The sequence below is a fragment of the Mauremys mutica genome, chromosome 4, assembly GCF_020497125.1.
Source record: "Mauremys mutica isolate MM-2020 ecotype Southern chromosome 4, ASM2049712v1, whole genome shotgun sequence".
NCBI lineage: Eukaryota > Metazoa > Chordata > Testudines > Geoemydidae > Mauremys > Mauremys mutica.
Window position 1 is genome coordinate 104,753,700 of NC_059075.1, and position 19,547 is coordinate 104,773,246.

At 46.2% G+C, this 19,547-nt stretch overlaps 2 protein-coding genes and 1 long non-coding RNA gene across 5 annotated transcripts; 2 read left to right on the forward strand and 1 right to left on the reverse strand.

Moving 5' to 3' along the window:
- The first annotated feature begins 93 nt into the window (after positions 1 to 93).
- LOC123370147 (ferritin light chain-like) lies at positions 94 to 8,691 on the forward strand. The gene is made up of 3 exons (XM_045016413.1): positions 94 to 362; positions 6,247 to 6,393; positions 7,391 to 8,691. Exons 1-3 carry the CDS (start codon positions 195 to 197, stop codon positions 7,886 to 7,888), a joined length of 813 nt encoding a protein of 270 aa, XP_044872348.1. The 5' UTR covers positions 94 to 194; the 3' UTR covers positions 7,889 to 8,691.
- LOC123370148 lies at positions 5,960 to 13,342 on the reverse strand. Of its 2 annotated transcripts, XR_006579293.1 has the most exons (4): positions 13,216 to 13,342; positions 10,057 to 10,141; positions 9,092 to 9,183; positions 5,960 to 6,351 (listed from the first exon to the last, which is right to left on the reverse strand). It is a non-coding gene; the product is annotated as an uncharacterized LOC123370148 (long non-coding RNA). The 2 variants fall into 2 exon arrangements; XR_006579292.1 differs by lacking the exon at positions 9,092 to 9,183.
- On the forward strand, positions 12,321 to 19,214 carry MYOD1 (myogenic differentiation 1). 2 transcript variants are annotated; one of them, XM_045016412.1, is made up of 4 exons: positions 12,321 to 12,443; positions 15,673 to 16,290; positions 17,775 to 17,853; positions 18,490 to 19,214. In XM_045016412.1, the coding sequence occupies exons 2-4, from the start codon at positions 15,742 to 15,744 to the stop codon at positions 18,732 to 18,734; spliced, it is 873 nt and encodes a 290-aa protein (XP_044872347.1). In that variant the 5' UTR covers positions 12,321 to 12,443; positions 15,673 to 15,741; the 3' UTR covers positions 18,735 to 19,214. The 2 variants fall into 2 exon arrangements, with proteins under 2 accessions (XP_044872347.1, XP_044872346.1); XM_045016411.1 differs by lacking the exon at positions 12,321 to 12,443 and having other exon boundaries at positions 15,389 to 16,290.
- Positions 19,215 to 19,547: the final 333 nt, after the last annotated feature.

A 19,547-nucleotide genomic window follows, 5' to 3' on the forward strand; every position in this document is an offset into this window, starting at 1 on the left:
GCAAGGTGCGCCCCACCCAGAGGCCAGCGGCTGCTGCCGGGCCCTGCGCGCCGGCTATATAGAGCGAGCGCAGCCGGGGCAGCCCGCGGCGCGCAGCTCTTTGTGTCGTAGCAGGGGAACTTGGCCGCGCCAGAAGCCCTGCGAGGAGCGCCCGCCTCGTCTCGCCGCGTGGCGGGGGGGCTCCTCCCGCCGCCATGGCCGAGCCCCGCCTGAAGAAGCGCCGGGGCAGCCTGCCCGTGTGCCCCGGCCACCAGCTCGCGGTTGGCAGCCGGGCGAGGCAGAACTTCCCGGCGGCGGTGGAGGAAGGCCTGTGCGGGGTCACCAGCGCCCTGCTGGAGCTCGCCTACCGCCTCCAGGCGCTGGTAAGGCGGCGGGCGCTCCCGCCCGCCCCGCCGCTGCTGCCTCCTGCCCGCCTCCCGCCGGGCTCCGCTTTCATGCCGCCTTCTGCCTCCCCTCCCGCTCGGCCCTTCCCCCGGCGGCCCCCATCTCTGCTTCCCTCCGGCTCGCCCCTTCCCCCGCAAAAGAGGGCCAGGCCCGGCCTCAGAAATCCCCCCTCCCCCAGAAGCGACCTCTTGAATCTAGATATCGTGGCTGCTTCCGTTCACCTCCCTCGCGTCCACGGGGCGGGGGGACAGGGAGAGGGAGGGGGGATTTGATAGCTGCTTTCAACTACCTGAAGGGGGTTCCAAAGAGGATGGAGCTCGGCTGGTGGCACGTGGCAGATGACAGAACAAGGAGCAATGGTCTCCAGTTGCAGTGGGGGAGGGTTAGGTTGGATATTAGGAAAAAGTTTTTCACTAGGAGGGCGGTGAAGCACTGGAACCGGTTACCTGGGGGGGGGGGGGTGGAATCTCCTTCCTTAGCAGTTTTTAAGGTCAGGCTTGACAAAGCCCTGGCTGGGATGATTTAGTTGGTGTTGGCCCTGCTTTGGACTAGATGACCACCTGAGGTCCCTTCCAACCCTGATAGTCTGTGTGTTCCAACAGCTGTACAGCATGCCCAGGCACCAAGGTGATGAGTGCCTTGGAGCTATAGTTGGCAGTCCCTGTGTTGTGCTAAATTTATGAGAGCCCTCTTAAAACAGGGGTAGGCAAACTTTTTGGCCCAGGGGCCACATCTGAGTGGGGAAATTGTATGCAGGGCTATGAATGGAGGGGGAGGGTGTGTGGTGTGCAGGAAGGGGTCAGGGCAAAGGGTTGGGCTGCAGGAGGGGTGAGGCAGGTGGCTCAAGGCAGGAGGTTAGGAGGCTCAGGGCAGGGGGTTGGGTTGTGGGGTGCAGCCCAACACTGTTTACCTCGAGCGGCTCCAGGGTGGCAGTGGGGCTAAGGCAGGCTCCCTGCTTGCCTTGGCCCCATGTCACTCCTGGAAGTGGCCAGCATGTCCAGTAGTGGCTCCTGGGGGTGGGGTGGGTTGGGGCAAGCGGCTCCACCATGTGCTTCCCTCGCCTATGGGTATCACCCCGAAGCTCCCATAGGCCATGGTTCCCTGTTCCTAGACAATGGGAGTTGTGGGGGTGGTACCTGCAGGCAAGGGCAGCACAGGGTGCCCTCCCTTCCCCCAGGGGCCACAGGGACGTGGTGCCGGCTGCTTCCGGGAGTGGTGCAGGGCCAGGACAGGCAGGGAGCTTGCCTTAGCCCTGCTGCGCCAGAGCTGGCAATCCTGCGGGCCAAATTGAAAGCTCTGACAAGATGGATTCAGCCCGCAGACCATAGTTTGCCCTCCTGTGTCTTAAAGACACAAATGGGAAACCCACTTACAGTGAGATCAGTTATAATGAAACTCCATTGATAGGACCAGATCCTAAATTCCTCACTCCCAGTTTCACTCAGGCACCAATCTCACTGCTGGGGTATAATGGAAGTATGGAGTTCAAGTTTTAGCATGTGTAGTAGCATCAAAATCCCCAATTTTTTTTTCAGCACATCAGTGTTTAGGTTGTCTTTCCAGTTTGAATGAAGATTGGTTGAGGGTGGGGAATGGAAAGACCACTTTGGGCCAGAGACATGCAATTTATATGTTCTCACAGCAGTTTAACTTTGCAATTCAGCGTATACCAGTTTGCAGCAGCTGAGGATCTGGCTCGGTATTTTTCATTACTAGAGTGAGTGTTAAATATATACCTTGAATGTTCACAGTAGGCCAGAATCTGCTCTCTCCCTGTGGTTTCAGCTGAAATTAACATTATTCCCAGAAGAACGAATCCATCAGTAGAAGCAAAAGAATGATAAATTCGAAGCTTCTGTTAATTTAATCTTACTAGTTATTTGTCCTAATATTGACAACTGTTCGAGGGCTGATTGTAGGCTTCAAAGCAGTAGTTTGAATAGATCTTTTTGTACTAAGGGATTTAAGAGAGAATGCTTAAATTTAAAAATTCATGGGACTGCTCCACCACTGTGTTACTCCAATTTTACACTAGTGCAACTCCACTAAAATCACTAGAGATACACTGACAAAACTGTAATAACACAGTAACAAATCAGTGCCATGTATATTCTGTAAAGCTCGTGTGGAAAACTGAGTGTATGAGACCAGTTTACAAGAGGGGACAAGAATAAGGAATCCTAGCAGCTTTGGGATAAGTTGCTTGGAAGCATTGGAGGTTGTGTGTGGTGAAAACTAGTTGTGTTTGTGAATCAGTGAAAGATCAGTTTGTTTTCCTATGAACATCACTGATATTTGAAGTGAAGACCAGCAAGAGCTTAATCTTACATGGACTTAAAAAGACAAAACAAAACTGTTTACACTAATGCTTGGATTTCAGCAGACAAGTCTTTAGTTTTACTCTGAGTAACAAAAGCCCACAACAGACAGATCAAACAATAACAATACATTAGGCTGAAATAGCAAATATTAAATGTGCACTTTACAAAAAAGCTATTAATCAGTTGTTGGGGAACAAGGATGATCAGCACCCTACATCTCATGCCCCATGCTGCATTCCTTAGACAAAATGTCCATTGATTGATTTCAGGATCTGACCCTCAGTGTATCTGTGAGACCCTTTGATCAGCTTTGGTGTAAAGCATCAATCCAATAAAAAGTATAACTGATAAACATCCACCTGTTAAGGCAGAGGGTTTTTTGTAGATTTATTATAATACTTGGCACTTATAACTGGGGCTGGTTGAAATTTTTTTTATCAAATTGGTAGCAGACAAGTCAGTTCTAATAAATTTGATTGATAATATAGTTCACAACCTACACACGGATATTCAGATAAAATCTTAAATCATATAATGAGAAAATATGTAATTTTAATACTTTTCTATTCTCTTGAGCTCTAGTGATTCAAGAGACGCTGTTATGCATTTGATTATTCTGTTTCTATTTGAAGTGGTATAGCACATTGCTACTGAGGAATATAGGTTGACTTCTTATAAACTCTTTACAGTCCTTTAGTAGTGTGTTACAGGTTTGGTTGGTTCTTTTTGGGGGGTGGACATGTTATATTGAATAAGTTCTTGGCATGTTTTGGTAGATGGGTACTGTGTGTCAAATTTAATTACTTAGGGTTTGTGCACATTTGTAAATGAGAGGTTGGGGAACAGAAGAAGGTAGAAAACACTAAGAAATATGCATACCCCCAAACATACACCTTTCTCTGCCACAATACATAGGTAGGTCATAGGGCTGCAACAGTCCCTCAGCAGACTACTCCAATGAATAGTCTGCACTAGTGGCAACTCTACATCTCCTATGTAGGCTGATAGAACCACTGGATCGATGTAGTTGTAGATCCTTTGTCTCCTTGTCTGACTGGCCCCCAATGCTACCCTTTCACCATTCTTCATATCAGCCTGTGCAGGACCAATGCAGAATCCTCTTCCGCAGTGCAGAGGCCCTCATGTGCTGTGGTCTACCTTGCACCTTCTTGTTATGGAACTTAAATGGTGAAGAGATCTTGGTACTAGTTTTCAACACCCTGGGTGCATTCCAAACAATACGAATAAAACTGACAGTTGAGCATAGTTTAAATCAGTGGTCCCCAACCTTTTTGTCTGGCAGGTGCCAGACGAAGGACCGGGACAGCAGTGGAGCACCTGCCGAATTTCTGCGGCGACACCTCTCAATGACGTCACTTGCCATCGACAAGTGACGTCATCGAGAGGCGGTGACGCCAAAACGCCGGAGAAATTCAGCGGCATTTCGGCAGATGCTCCACTGCCGGCCAGGATGCAGGCGCATTTAGATGCCCCCGCGGGCACCATGGCACCTGTGGACACTGCGTTGGGGACCCCTGGTTTAAATCTTGGAGTGTCTGAAGTTACTGTACTTCTCTGCAAAGCCATTAATTCAGAGGAGCAGAATTTTGCCTATAATATATTTATAATAGATCTAAGTGGTACCCTTGAGGTGGGGGGCGGTGTATATATGTATGTATACATAGTATAGTTATGTATTACTAGTAATATTTCCCTTGGAAAATAACTAGTCAGCATTGTCTATAAGGAAGTTGATTAAACTGAGGCAGTCTGTTTTTCTTGTGTGACCCAAATCTGTTGTAACTTTTTTTATCTCTTTCATATTTCCAAATTTACACATCTTAAAGTTAGTTTTAGCTGAGTCCTGTCTCTTAAAGGGGCCAATCCTATATTCCTAATGCACCCAGCATTTCCAGTTAAGTCAATAGGAATTTTGGGTATGCAAGGAATGCAGGATTGGGCCCTTAGCAGTTTCAATATACTTTTATTTTTATTTTTTTAAATAACCCTGTGTCTTTTGGAGTTGTTCTTCAAAATGGAAATCTGGGTAAGTTGATTTGGGGTCGGGGGGGTGAGGGCATTCAGTACGAAGGATTAGGCAGAAGAAGGGAAAGGAGAGAAGTAGGGTCAAACATAAGGGTAAGAAGAGTGAGACTGGGCAGCTAAAGTGTAGATAGGAAAGGGGTGAGATGAAAGTGTATCAGCAACCAACAGCAACGCAGTAAAGGAGAGAAAAAAATCCAGAGTTACGGTTTCAGAATGGAGTGAACAATGATGTCAGGAGGCTGAGATGGTTCTTCCTGGCTGCTGGTATCTGTGGAGACCATAGATGACTGGTGCCTCCCGATACTGGGGGCACAATCTAAAGGGGAGGACATGTTACTTCCCACATGTCTCCCCTGCCCAGTGACCCCCCCCCCACTGCCCTCTGTGCCCAGCCCCACATTACCTGCAGGGAGGGGCAGGGTGAGGTCTGTCCTCCTCTACCTGCCCCTCTCCCACCATGTTTGGCTGTTCTCCCTGGCAGCTAGGTGGGGAATAGGACAGAGCCGCTTCTAACTGAGAGAGCCTGTTTGGGAGGCAGGGGCGACCCCTCAGAGCTCCTCTCCCTCCCCACCCCTGGCAGGCCAGTCTAAGGGGGGCACTTTTCCCCCCTACACGTTGCCTCTGGTGGAGAGGGAGAGGAAGCTGATGATTTTGGTGCCCTAAGTGGGTCCCTCTGGGTCTGCTAGTGGTGATGGTAAAAGGATCTGGATACTTTTCCCTACAGATAAAGACAGTCATCAGTTTCTGATAGCTGTTTAATTTTTTCCCCAAATCAAAAACCCATTTGAAGCTAGAAGTCATAGGAGATTATCACTCAAAGCAAACAGTATCACCAATACAATAGTCTCATGTCTAATGTTCAGTGGACTGGGGTGTGTGTATGTATTCTTAAAAAGATGCAAACTACCTGATCTGGAGCAGGGCTGCCCAGAGGATTCAGGGGGCCTGGGGTCTTTGGCGGCAGGGGGGCCCCACCGCCGAAGACCCGGCATTTTGGCGGCAGGTCCCGGGGCAGAAGGACCCCCTGCGCCGGGTCTTCAGAGCACTTTGGTGGCGGGTTCCGGGGCAGAAGGACCCCCTGCTGCCAAATTGCGGCTGAAGACCTGGAGCAGAAGCAGCTCCGGGGGCCCATGCCCCGCGAGAGTTTTCAGGGGCCCCAGGAGAAGGTGAAGGACCCTGCTCCAGGGGCCCCAAAAGACTCTCGTGGGGGCCTCTGCGGGGCCTGGGGCAAATTGCCCCACTTGCCCCCGCCTCTCGGCGGCCCTGATCTGGAGGAACATTTGACTTACTTCATTTGTAATAATTGGGGTAGAAGTTTTTAGAGGTTCCGAAGGCAGTTAGAAGCACAAGCACTATTGAGAATAATTTTCTCCTTTGTTCTTTAAATATTAGATCTGATTGACCTGTGTTCTGCTGGATATTAATTTCTCCCTTCTTTCCTCCTAACTCCAGGCTTTCATACTTTAACAGCAATTTTTGTTGTTTAAATATGTAGGGTGAAGTTTTTGATCAGTCTGATGTGGCTCTACCAAACTTTTCAAAGTTTTTCCGGCAGCAGGCTAAAGAAGAGAAGGAAGCTGCAGAGGCCATGCTGAAATACCTACAAGAGAGAGGAGGCCGTTACTGTACCAGAATCATCCAGGTGTGCAGCAGACAAATATGCTCTTCCATAATCAGCAAACTCATCTAAACATCTGTTGTGCACATCTATCACTCCAAGCTTTGGGTGTATGCACTGTTAGCTTTCCAAATACTTTAATTCCCCAATCATATTCACTTGTTCTTCTTTAGGGACTTTTTTTTTTATTAGACATGCAATCCTGACTCTAGGGTTTGCATTTTTCTAGCCAAAGATAAAATGAGGGCACTCATTCATATTTTTCTCTAACATTTTGCTACCCTAGTCAATCTGGTGTTTGTTGCTATGGTAGAGGTAGCTATGCAGAACTTTTGCCCACGGACTCTGATACTGAGGGCCGGATTCTGGCCTCAGTTCTCTGTGGTGCAAATCCCTTGATCTTAGTAGAGTTACTTCAGTTTTACACTGGTATAATAGAACTTGGCCCAGAGATTAAGCCAAATTTTAATCTCGTTACACAAGTATAAATCATGAGTAACTTGAAATCAGTGAAATTGTGTGTAAACTCTTATAGGAGAATCAGGCTCCTCAGACTTCTGTATCAAAGTAGTGTCCTATAAACAGTTAAATGTGTAATACTACTGTCTGCCCTTCACAGCATTCATTTATAGCAGCCATGAGTAAAAAAGTTGCCCTTAAGTAACTGTAACACATTCAGTTTCCATATTGTAGAGAGAGGGTTGTTTTGTTTGTTTGTTTGTTTTTGGCGGGGCTGGTATTTTGTTTGGGGTTTTTTGTTGTTTTTTTGAGAATGAACCTCAGTTATAGCTGCAGCTATCTGAATCCTTACTGTCTGAATTGAAACATTTTGTTGTTAGTAAGTATACTGGAAGTGGCAGAATCTGACCACTGACTCAGAAAAGATTTAGTAAATGCACAGAAATGGAAGGAGCTGTTGCAAAACCTTAGCATCCTTCTGCAATGCATTTCTTGTTTGGAAGACCAGGGGTTTCAGGGAAATAGAATTGTTAGTCATTGCTATCTTGCTTTATGTTTCCAGAGACCAAACTGTGAACATGTATCCAATGTGGTGAAGGCCCTTGAAGTTGCATTGGTTCAATGGAAAACAATGACAGGATATTTTGAAGAGCTGTATGCCCTGAGCATTGAAAATGCAGACCCTCATAGTGCAAGTACTATTAAGAAACAATTTGTTGAACCCAAGATCCGGAAGATCAAGTTGATGGGAGACCTCCTTACCAATGCTCACAGGCTTGTGTGTTCCCAAGATGGCAGAGACAACCTTGGAGACTACCTTATGGAACGGTTACAGGAAGAGCTAAAAACAGGCATAGAGACCGATTCTAGGCACCACTGCACCCCCTGTACATCTCTTCAGCAATGTAGAGGGACTGCAAAGGGGTTGCAACGGCCCCCAAAAGAATTCTCCCAGAAGAGCAGTAGCATAGGGCCAATTCATGCAAACCAGTGCTGTCCCTCCTCCCAGTCTCTGTGCAAGGATATGCCAGGGGCAAAACGGAGGCAAGAGAAGGAATAGTTGGAGCACTATGCCCATTCTTGGCCATGGAGAAACCTATAGGCAGCCACAGGGGAGGCTGATGTAAGTTGTCAGCCCTGAGGATGCTTTGGCTCCAAATTGAGTCTGAAATCCAGGAGATGAAGTGATGGTTTAAAGCCCCATGACTCCGCCTCCCTCCCCCTTTACACTCTTCCTCCTGGGCTGTGCTTTCTGTGCCGTGCCTCCTCCAAAGTGCAACACAGTATCTAATCTGTAATATACCACCTCGTATCATAGGTATTAAGGCTGCTAGATATAGAGAATGTCAACATTAATTTAACCTTTCAGAGTCTCTTACCCATAAATAACATTTCTTTATTTGGAAACTACCAGACCTCTAGGTTTCTTTCTTGTCTTAAATGGTTGATTGGATTATTTAGTGCAAAAGAGGTTTTTTAAGTATATAAGGCTTTTTAAAGAAAACACCTTTTTAATACAGAGTAATTTCTATGATGGAGAAACTATAGCTTTTTATATTATTAAACAAATAAGATAATATACAGTGGTGCTGGAACTATTTTTATAGTGGAGGGTGCTGAAGATGGAAACCATGTATTTGGGTTGTTACCACTACAAGTCAAGGGATGTGGCAGTATCCTAGTTCCATATTATATCAATACAGATTGTACTATGTAATCATTCTTAAACATTTTTACTGTCTTGGTAAATATTACATGGATATTTTTAAGAGACTTGTTCTTAAAATGAGGAGGACTTCCATGATATTCTTATAAATTTTGTAGCAATTATAATAGAGTAATTCAATAAACTTTTCTATCCAAGTTATTTCTAGTTCTTCACTTCTCAAAGATGAAGGATATTAATGTTTTTGTACACAGTTATGAGTGCTTATTTGTATGAACATGGCATTCCACTGTTTCTGACTGTTGGGCTAGTTATCTGCTTTGCTTGCACTCAGAAAGGTTATTTGGTAGATAGCTCAACCCCCTCTGAATCAGTAGTGAACCAGTGTACCAGAAATTCCTTCTACAGACTTCAGTCCTTTGTAAATACCAAAATGCTGGTACAGTAGTTAGTTGTGAATGCAACCAAACTACTCCTCTAATAACACATTGCAGTTAAAAAAAAAGAAAAACACACACACACAAAAAACAAACACATTCAAGTAGTTTGCGAACAATTCTCACAATACCTCTCCACCATGCTATTTGAGTTGTTTACCTTTCCAGAATCTGGTGTAGGCTCACTCAGTTTTCATCATGGAAGGCTAATTTAGTCTCCTAGCCTACTCCCAAAACTTCTCCCCTTGCAGGCTAAAGGGAAGTCCAACAAAACAAATAGTCCAAAATGAATCCAATATTTACAGTGCAAGGACTCTCATGTCATCCTTTACCACTAGACTTCTGCCACAGGTCTTTGGCAGCCACCAACAAGTAGCTTCTGCTCTTTCCAGGTTTCCCCCAGGCTCAATAACCCCAAACACTACCAAATGCGCAGTACTTTAACCAGCTCCTTGGCACTCCATTTATACTTTTTCCCAAGATTCTTCCAAAATACTTCAAGACCTTTTGATTGGAGAGATCAAGTGTAAAATCTGTTCAGGAGGAATACCCCATAAAGAGTTGCTACCTCCCTAGTTTCTGCCTTACTGGGCAAAGGGAACTCTTTATAGCTCTACTCCCTTTCCCAGGATTCATTGCTGCCTAGCCTACAACTACAATAGTCTAGCTGCCCAAGTTCCAGAATGCCTTATTTGTAGGCTGACTCAGGAACAGGTTTAGAGCTGATCTTAGAATCCCTCTTAAAGGGCCAGATAACACTGCTATTTATAGTTATAAATTATTCCCATTCTGCAAATGGGACAACTACAATTAAAGAAAAGTTAAATGGCTTGACAAGGTCATATAGTAAGCCTGTGACGTAGCCAGAGGTAGAACCAAGCAGCCCTATCTCCATCTCACGCTCTTAACAATTGTAATATGCCACCGTTCTTCACAATTTCTCATTCAACATAAATATGGTTTATTACACATCTTATATTAAAAATATATATTTTACTTTGTTTAGTTGCTAGGGAAATACTTCACAAGGAAAAAGGAAAGTCTATTTCTTTTTTGTGCTCAAGAATCACTGTTAGAATAGCAAAGGGTTGAAACAAGAAAAGTTCCACAAGTTTGCTACTTTACCTCTCAGGAACAGCTGGGATATATAATTATGAATGTGTTAGGGTGGTCAATAGCTGATCTCATTGGGACATATCGCTTTTCAGCGCTGGGGACAAAGTGAAAGAAAGAGGTAGTGGAGAGTCAGAATGATATTAAATCTAGTCAGTTTTCTGTTTAAAACAAAATTGATTGGGGGGGGGGGCAATGGTATAATGTGACCAACAGGGCTCAGCTTTGACTCTATCAGAGAAGGCATAAGGACTTTTTAGATGTAATTTCATTTTTCAACAGTTCCCAATTTTCCATTTAAAAGAATTAATCATTAATAAATAATCTAATTGAACTGTTGTATGAATAGGAATTCAGGATTGGACCACAGTAAATATTTTAATTTTATGGACTATGAATGAAATAGAGGCCCCCAGTGAAGTCAACGTGAGCTTTGCCCTTGACTACAATGGAGCCAGAATTTCAAACCATGTTTATAACTGCAGCAGGGAAACTAATTGTAGGCCAGATTAGATTAAAAAAAAAATTTTTATTTGATTATTACTCTATTGTGGCACCTCCTGCCTGTAGTTACAATCCTTGTTCCAGTGCTCACTGTGGGTCTAACCCTGAACACCTTGGCCACCCAGAACCTCCATTGAAGTCAATGGGAGTTGCAGATGTACACCGCGTACACAACCAGGTCCACTATGGTGTGAGCACTACACCAGATGAATTAAATTAACAATTTACTTAGATAAAAAATGATTGTCCTTTTTGTGATTTTTTTTTACATTCTTACAATTCTTCTGAAATGGGCACAGATACATTAAATATAACAGTCTCTCATAACATTGTGTCAAGTATCAGAGGGGCAGCCGTGTTAGTCTGGTTCTGTAAAAGCAGCAAAGAATCCTGTGGCACCTTATAGACTAACAGACGTTTTGAAGCATGAGCTTTCGTGGGTGACTTGCATCCGAAGAAGTGGGTATTCACCCACGAAAGCTCATGCTGCAAAACGTCTCTCATAACATTGCTGAGTTTGTTAGTGCAAACATAAACTCAACAATTTCTTACTTGATTTTTGTACCCAGAAGGAAAAGAACTAACCGTGCCATGAAACTAGCAAAGTAAGTTCTGAGTTGAACTGGGGAGATGTTCATTTCAAATATTTGTTATTGCTTTATGTCATGAACAATGTTAGAGTGCTGGAAAACACACACATATACTGTTGCACCCTTCCAAGCAGAAGCTTCTAAGTAGTTTTAAAACCCCATTTATAATTTAATTATTATTGTTTTGTTTTATTTATTAAAACAACTAATCACCGATCATAGATTTGGGATTAAAGGTTATGAAAGTCCAGTTCATGCTAACTGCAAACACACATGCAAGTATCCCTACTCCTGTGGGTAATCTTATCCATGGGAAGTTAATTGCATACATAAGTCTTTGCAGGATCGGCCCCTTTAAAACAGAAGCAAAAATTGTTCAAACACTTCTAAATCAGCAACAAAGAGAATTATCAGCTAAAACGCTGGAAATAAGTGATATTCTAAACCGTGAGCAAAGCCTTCTAAACATTATATGTGAACTCTGTAAAGGGAGGGTCCCGGCATTTGTTTGGTGCTGACATTTTTTTTCTAAGGGACAAATTCTGTCTCCCCTGCTCACTTCAACAGCACCCTTACTCCAGAAGCTGAAATGTATGTGAGTGCATGCACAGCAAGAGAGTACTCAGGATGAGTGAGGACGGGTGTCAGAGTCCATCTCTAAGGGCTTGTCTACACTGGCAACTTACAGTGCTGCAACTTTCTGGCTCAGGGGTGTGAAAAAACACCCCCCCCCCAATAGCACAGCAAGTTTCAGCGCTGTAAAGCACCAGTGTAGACAGTGCACCAGCACTGGTAGCTATGCCTCTTGTTGAGGTGGGGGGTTTTGTGCTGCGACCACAAAAGAAACATTCAAGCGTTTTACAAACAGATGCTCTTACGTGAAGGGGTAACTCTCAATCAAAATGACATAGTAGGCCACATCAAACCCGCTATTGCTCTGCTGCACTGAGGTGATAGCTACAAATAGTTGTGAACTCAGTTCTCCTACGGGGCTTCGTTACTAATGCATTAATCCATTGTTTTTTTAGAGGAATCAACTTGTCCCCAAAATACATGACTGCAATTAAGCAGTGTTAGGTCATGTCTCCTAAACCAACAAGTGCTGCTCCAGTAGCCACCCACCCCCACACACTTGTTTTCTATAAGGTCAAAACGTAGCCCCAAACTGGCCAGGCTTGCAATAGCTCTGCTTGGGCTTGCCACGCCTCCTCCAGCCTCAACACATACCTTTTCCCGCTGCCTGGCTCCAGCAGGGTTGAGGCACCGCAAGTCCCGCCAACCCAGTGAAATTGGTGCAATAGCCAGGTAAGGCTGCTTGTGTAACCCCCACACCTCCTGGGTGTGGTGTTCTGGCCCATCTAGTGGCACAGAGAGCACTTAAAGAGAGAGTAAAAATGAGTCTGCTCCACAGCCTTAGCTAACAGGCAGTTGGCTTTTAGCTCAGGCGGTAGAGGCTCCAGAGGTTCCAGGTTCAATCCAGTCCTCATTACACTTGCTCACCTAAGAAGTTGCCCCAGGTGCTCCTTGCAGCAGGTGGCACCACTACAATAAGACCCTTCGGAGTAATAGTTAAAGAGACAGCGTGAGCCTGAGGCGGGCGGAGACCAACGGGGTTTCTGTGAAGCTCTGTCAGCTGCGTGAACTACGCAGTTTTAGAGAGTGAGGGGGCGTCCCCTAGCGGGCGAGTTGTGCAACGTGTGCGAGCGGGGGGGGGCGTCTAGCTTTCCTGATTCGGCGCGTTTAGAAGATTAAAATACCGCCCCCCTCCTCCCATATTAGACGGGTGGGACTCGGTGTAAGTGTCTAACCAAAGCCCCCCGCGGGATTCCAGCGGCGCCCCGCGGCTCAGCGCCGCGCTGGGCGGGGCTGGACCGGCTAAGCTTGCACGGCCGCGCGCAGCCGCCTATGGAGCAGCGAAGAGCGGCTGGGCAAGGCTTTATCGCCCCCTACTGGCCCCGCGCTTGTGTAACCTTCGCTAGCGACTGACTCCCGTGTATTCTCCCCCCCGCCCGCCCCTTGCTCCTGCCTCCCCCTCTTCCCCCAGCCCCCACCTAGCCCGTTCCCCAGCCCCGGCTACCGAGACCCGTAGCAGTCCCCCAGGAGGCGGCGTCCAGACGGCTTCCGTGGGCCTTGGGCGGCGTGTTCGTTACTCAGGACTCGTGAGGGGCTCGTTGCTCGGGCCCGCTGCTATCGCTCGCGCTGCGTCCCGCCATGCGCCAGCCCCGAGGGCTCTAACGGGGGCTGCCACGCGGGGGCCGCGCGGGATGCCCTTTGAACACACCGCTAGGCCACGCTCTCCTGCCCCCCACCCCAACATGTCCTCCCTCGTCTAGATTTACAGCTGATTTCTCCGTCGTGTTAGAAAGACCCCCCACCCCCACCCCTCCAGCCCAGCCACCACACGTTATCAGCCTGGAACAGATTTGGAAGAGAGGAGCACAAATCCGGGCAGGCTGATCAAACACTATTTCTGTGCCCGAGACAGCCCAAAACTCAACGAGTGCTGGAATAAACCCACTGGGAGGACGGGAAGGGGAGAAATGGCTGGGTGGCCTCCTCCTCTTTCTGCAAAGCAAGTCCACAGCAGAGAATTGCAGCGATACGTGATTACAAGCTGCTTCTTTCATTTTAGACTCAGCATTACCACAAACCCCACGTAATACCTTTCCCTGTCAACCGAAAGGCTGACGCGTGACGTGAAGGTTGAATATATTTCTAGATAATCTACGGCAATGATTGCTTTTCAGGAGCCATTCTCCCCACACCCACTTTAAAACTCATTTCCTTTATTTAAAGGTGCCACCTCTCCAGTTTTCTCTTAAACACGCTTTCCCCCCCTTTTCTTCTTGGTCCCTATTCTCACAGTTTTGCATACAGTAAAAAACAAACCAGAGATAATAACAAACAAATCAATCGCATCTTCATCGAGAAGCCGGCGATCAATGTCAGTGTCCCCTCCTTTCCAAATGGGGAGCTGGCAAGTGGGCAGGAAAAGGCTGGGACGCTCTCCAGCTTGATTTCGAATTATTTTAGGGGTTTCTTTTACAAATCAAACTCAAGAGTACTATTATCTGGCCAGAGACATGGCATTACTGTTACAACGGAGTCACGTCTATTCAAAGTGATGTGAAGTCTACGTGGAAAGTTTTCGAACCATTCAATGTTTTCTCCTATCAGACCACAAACTGATTTAGTCAATCAAAGAAAATGATTTAGAGGGGAAAACACCGAAAATACAGTAGTCCTTTTCGCCTTCAGACTGCTTCCCGGACTCCTTGAAAATCAACTGAACCTTATTCCTAGTTACAAAAGTTACACAGCATTATTTTTTTTCACTTTTGCAAATCATTGTATGAGAAAATGTTAGGTTCCTAGGAGAGAAACTAAAAGCTGGAGAGAGGGGAAAAAAACATAAAATGCATCTGTGTGATCCTAAAAACAGCATCCAGCTCACTCGCATTTCCTGAAAAGACAAATTACAATAGGAAGGGAAAAAATCAACCTGCAATGCGAAGCTATATTTTCGTCTGAACGAAAAAGTTGCGATTCCTATGTTTACAAGAAGGGCCAATGTTCCCTTACAAGCGATACCACTCAATATATCAAGCACCGTGAAGAAACATTTTAAAGCTATCATTAAAGGAATGTATATGCATATCTTTGTGAATCATTTGATTCTATCGTTTTATGTTATTGTTTCTTAATCGCTGAACAGAAGAGAACTTTTGCAAAGTGCAATAAAAGAAAAGAAATATCTATTTTAGCTAGCTAGCTAGCTCTATCTCATCTGCAATAGCCAATAGTTCAGTTTAACAGCAGAAATCTTTTGCACGTAGCAAAAGACTCAGTAGGAGTAGCACAGATCACAACCTGAATATAGTTGTTTTTATTTTCTTTGCAATATTATTAATCAGGAAGCCTTTACATAAAAATAATATCCCAAACCATTTACATAAATACAAAAGCCTAAAATACCATTTGAACAAGGGTGAGAACAGGAGCGCTCATGCAGAAAAGAGTTAAAATAAAGATGATCCCACTGTGACGCTTATTTTCTGGCTGCAGTTTGACATTTGCAAAAAGTTTCCTACAACTTTTGCCTGACAAGGGCTCCAGCTGCCCTCCAATCAGACGCGACCCCTTCCCTGCCCACCCCCTCCAAGACCCCAGCCGCTGCCTCCTTGGGACTAAGGGATTGGCCGGCAGGTGAAAGGGAGCTCGTCCTGCAGGAATCCCCACCCGCCCTCAAGCAAGGTTTTGGGATAAATAGAGTCACAAATTGTGCTATCTGCATGGGCATCAGGGGAGGGTATTTCAGTGTCATGCCAAGACAGCTCTGAACTGGGGAAGAGAGACAATCACCAGCCAAAGCTAAAGAACGATTTTGTCTAAGCCTAGGAAAGTGTCTCTCTCCCAATTAATTGGAGCCAGTAGTGTGAGAGCGACTCCATTAAAAGTCTGGGGGGAAAGTTAAACTAGATTAATCTGGTGTCTGGAAAATAAACTCCCCGATTAAAGCATTTTTGCTTTGCAGTGATCGGCTGGGCTCTTGTGGCTTCTGCCCCTGCTTTTATTCCTGCCCACCCCACCCTTTGCTGCCCCCATGGACTTGCTAGGCCCCATGGAGATAACGGATGGCTCCCTCTGCTCCTTCTCGGCGGCCGATGACTTTTACGATGACCCCTGCTTCAACACCTCGGACATGCACTTCTTCGAGGACCTGGACCCGCGGCTGGTGCACGTGGGTGGCTTGCTGAAGCCGGAGGAGCACCCCCACCACCACGCGCACCACCACGAGGACGAGCACATCAGGGCGCCCAGCGGCCACCACCAGGCCGGCCGCTGCCTGCTGTGGGCTTGCAAAGCCTGCAAGCGGAAGACCACCAACGCCGACCGGCGGAAGGCGGCCACCATGCGGGAGCGGCGGCGGCTCAGCAAGGTGAACGAGGCGTTCGAGACGCTCAAGCGCTGCACCTCCACCAACCCCAACCAGCGCCTGCCCAAGGTGGAGATCCTGCGCAACGCCATCCGCTACATCGAGAGCCTGCAGGCGCTGCTGCGGGAGCAGGAGGACAGCTACTACCCGGGGCTGGAGCACTACAGCGGCGAGTCGGACGCCTCCAGCCCCAGCTCCAACTGCTCCGACGGCATGGTGAGTGCGGGGCGGCTTCCGGGGTCTTCGGCCCATGAGATGGGAAATGAGGCCCCCCTCCTGTACCCTGATCCTCGGGAGGCAGGAGGGGAGCCCCGCTACCCCCCATCATGATCCCTGGGAAAGACACTGGAAGTCCCAGCGTGTTCCCGGACCCTGGGATGGGAGATGTGGTCCCCATTTCTACCCTGATCGGGGAGTGGGCTCCTATGTATCCTGGCCCCTGCCTGTGAAGGGAGATGGGGTCACTTACATACCCTGATCGGGGAGCCCGTCTTTGAACCCCCCCTGCGTGTAAGGAGGGGAGTGGCTGATCCCTAGGAAAGGTAGGGATCCCCATTCCGATATGCCTGCTGCCCTTATCTCTGAACCCTTCAAGGACAGACCTGGGGCAGAGTAGCTAGGGGATCCTAGCTATATCCTCCTGAAATAAACGTGGGAGTCACAGGAGGGCTGGTGAGAGATACACTTAGTTTTCTTGCCTCAGTTACAGTGGGTGCTATCACGCTTTGATTTCAGTGAGGAGAGCTGGGGCCCGCACCCCTTAGGAAGGGGTTCCCTCTGCGATCATAGTGCAGCTAAATAGGGGAACTGACGTTCCAGCTCACCTGTAGTGCAGCTCTGGAGAAGTCTTGCTTGGGTTCCACAGTCTCTGATCCTTATAAGGGGAACCCGAGGGGAGGGGAGCTCCTGATCCCCTGGAGTAAGGAAGCAAGGGGAAATCTCTTCATCTCATTGTGCAGCTAGGGCTGCAGCCTCGCTGTCCCTGGCCCCCACTCCTCAAACACAGAGTACCTCTGAGATGGGAAGCACAATAAAGGGTTGAGAGCCACTGGGACAGAGGGCTGTTCCCTGAAGGGGATGGTCATTACTGGAGCTGAATGTTTGGGAGGATAATAGAGTTAGCAGAGCTGAGGGAAGCTTTATGTAACTAACCCCTCCTCAAAAGACAGCATTCTCTTTTCTTTTGGTGGTAGAATCCCTGCTATTGGGTGTGAAAGTATCAAAGTATAAACCATATCTGGTAGGCTGTTTTTCTGTATGAAATGGTAATAGAAAGAGCTCTAAGAAGAAAGACTACTGATGGGGGAAACACTTTTAAAATATTATGACAATTAAGTGCTTTCCCCACCAACTCCATTAACAAATCAAGGCCCAAATGTTCTCTACTGTAATTCAAAGAGTCAGCATAATCACTGATTACAATGTTATGAATTTATCTTTGTGTGTACAAAGAAATTTTTCTTTGTGTGTGGCAAAAAATCCTTGGAATAATTCAGTAATATAAAATATTCTGGATTTAATATCTTCCCAGGAAGGTTTTTTCCCCTCATTCTGGGAAGCTAAAAATTTACCCTATTTCAGCAAGGACTGGGGCTATGGTGCAGATCAGAGATTGGAATATGAAATTAGATGGTTATTGAAGACTTGGTGAAAATTCTGTTTCTGAGCTAGTGATATGCATCCATTCTTTTGGTTTCCAGATGGAGTACAGTGGGCCCTCTTGCAGCTCTCGCAGGAGGAATAGCTATGACAGCAACTACTACACAGAATCACCAAATGGTGAGTATTTGCCTTAATGCCAAAGACAAGTGTGTGGAAGTGGAGACTGTCACCAGAGCAAACTTCCCCTGCCCCTTCTGTCACCACTTGTGCTCAGCCAGCAAGCTGTGGGCACTGATACAGGACATCCCCCTCCCCCAATAGTTTCCATGATTCTGTTTGCAAATGTGGGGACATCTTGTACGTGCATTTCATGTAACAATTATATTCCTTACATTGTGCTTTGGCATGCATATTCATCTCTGAAAACAGGCTTCAGATTTTAAACTGCTTTGCAACAGAAACTGACCCACCCAAAACCTTGGATCCAAACTTTGGAGAAGTTCTCAGCTGAATCCAAAGCAACTAACCCCCTTTCTGTATCGAACCAAAACCCTGGCTCCAAATTCCTTCAGACTGGTGGTAGTTCACATCCAAACTTTGATGCTTGGGCCCTTTGCTACTTTGCAAGTTCTAATATTGTCTCTGATTTTGACTGATTGGCATCTTTCAATAATATTTATTTCGTATACATTTCCACTGAACCTTTATGTGCTCAGAGCCATGCAAGGCTGGTTGTTTTTTTGGGTCCTCTAGAAGAACTACTTCCCCAACTACTCATTGGGTTTATTGATCTCCTTTTCCCTCTATCCTTAGATCCAAAACATGGGAAGAGTTCAGTTGTCTCCAGCCTGGACTGTCTATCAAGCATTGTGGAGAGGATTTCCACAGATAACTCCACCTGCCCAGTGCTGCCTACAGTGGAAGGTGGAGCTGAGGGCAACCCCTGCTCACCCCAAGAAGGAGCTACCCTGAGTGAGAGTGGTGCCCAAATTCCCTCACCTACCAACTGCACCCAGATTCCCCATGACACCAGCAATCCCATCTACCAAGTGTTATAAAGTCAGGTCCAGCTGCACTGTTATGCAAACACAAACTGCTATATGCTGCAAGCTCAAAGACCTGCCTTGAAAAGACTAAGTATTTCTTTTTCCAGTTCTAAAATATCTTTGAAAATTCCTTCAAATATATAATTTTTCAAGTCTATATTACTTCAAAATACACTTATTTATTGGTTGTTGAACTAAAGCTATTTAACATGTCTAGAGGTAAAATTGCATAGCACAACATGGCCAATGTTTATAATCTGTGCTTTGGGGAATGGGAACCTGGCTCTTGAGTTCTGGTAACACTTTTGAAAAGAAGAAAACTAGATGAATCTCAGGAGTAATGTCATGCGACTTCCTTACTGTTACCCCCAATCCTGCCCAAAATAAGGTTGTGGACCATTTTTTATAATACTTTTTTGTATAATTGTAAATAAGAGTTGCTTTGCAAAAAAAAAAAAACCCAAACAAAAATACAAAAAAAAAGGAATTAAATATTTAATGTTGCTTGGTTTGTTGTGCCAAACTTTAACTTTATATATTTATACAATGTGGTTGCCAAGAATGTTTTCAACAATATTCTAAATAAAGATCCTTATTTATAAAATCGGTGGTGTTACCCTGACTTTCCTTAGGGCTTCTAGAATTACTACCACATTTTGGAGTGGTGCTCCGAGTGCTGCACTTGGCAGGAGGAAGATTCAGGCTCTGATACAGCACAGCAATCCAGCCGTGTCTCGCAGAGTCCAGTTATTGTGCTAAAGTGCTTTGCTGAAGTGGGGTCCATTTTTTTGGTATCCTTCTGAGGTGCTTTCTTACCTATTTCTG

Bases quoted from the DNA above. Each gene is read 5' to 3' on its own strand.
- LOC123370147 (XM_045016413.1), top strand. From the start codon at position 195: ATGGCCGAGCCCCGCCTGAAGAAGCGCCGGGGCAGCCTGCCCGTGTGC. The intron at 363-6,246 runs GTAAGGCGGCGG...TTAAATATGTAG, and splicing joins CCTACCGCCTCCAGGCGCTG to GGTGAAGTTTTTGATCAGTC. The intron at 6,394-7,390 runs GTGTGCAGCAGA...TTATGTTTCCAG, and splicing joins ACTGTACCAGAATCATCCAG to AGACCAAACTGTGAACATGT.
- MYOD1 (XM_045016412.1), top strand. From the start codon at position 15,742: ATGGACTTGCTAGGCCCCATGGAGATAACGGATGGCTCCCTCTGCTCC. The intron at 16,291-17,774 runs GTGAGTGCGGGG...TTTGGTTTCCAG, and splicing joins CCAACTGCTCCGACGGCATG to ATGGAGTACAGTGGGCCCTC. The intron at 17,854-18,489 runs GTGAGTATTTGC...CTCTATCCTTAG, and splicing joins CTACACAGAATCACCAAATG to ATCCAAAACATGGGAAGAGT.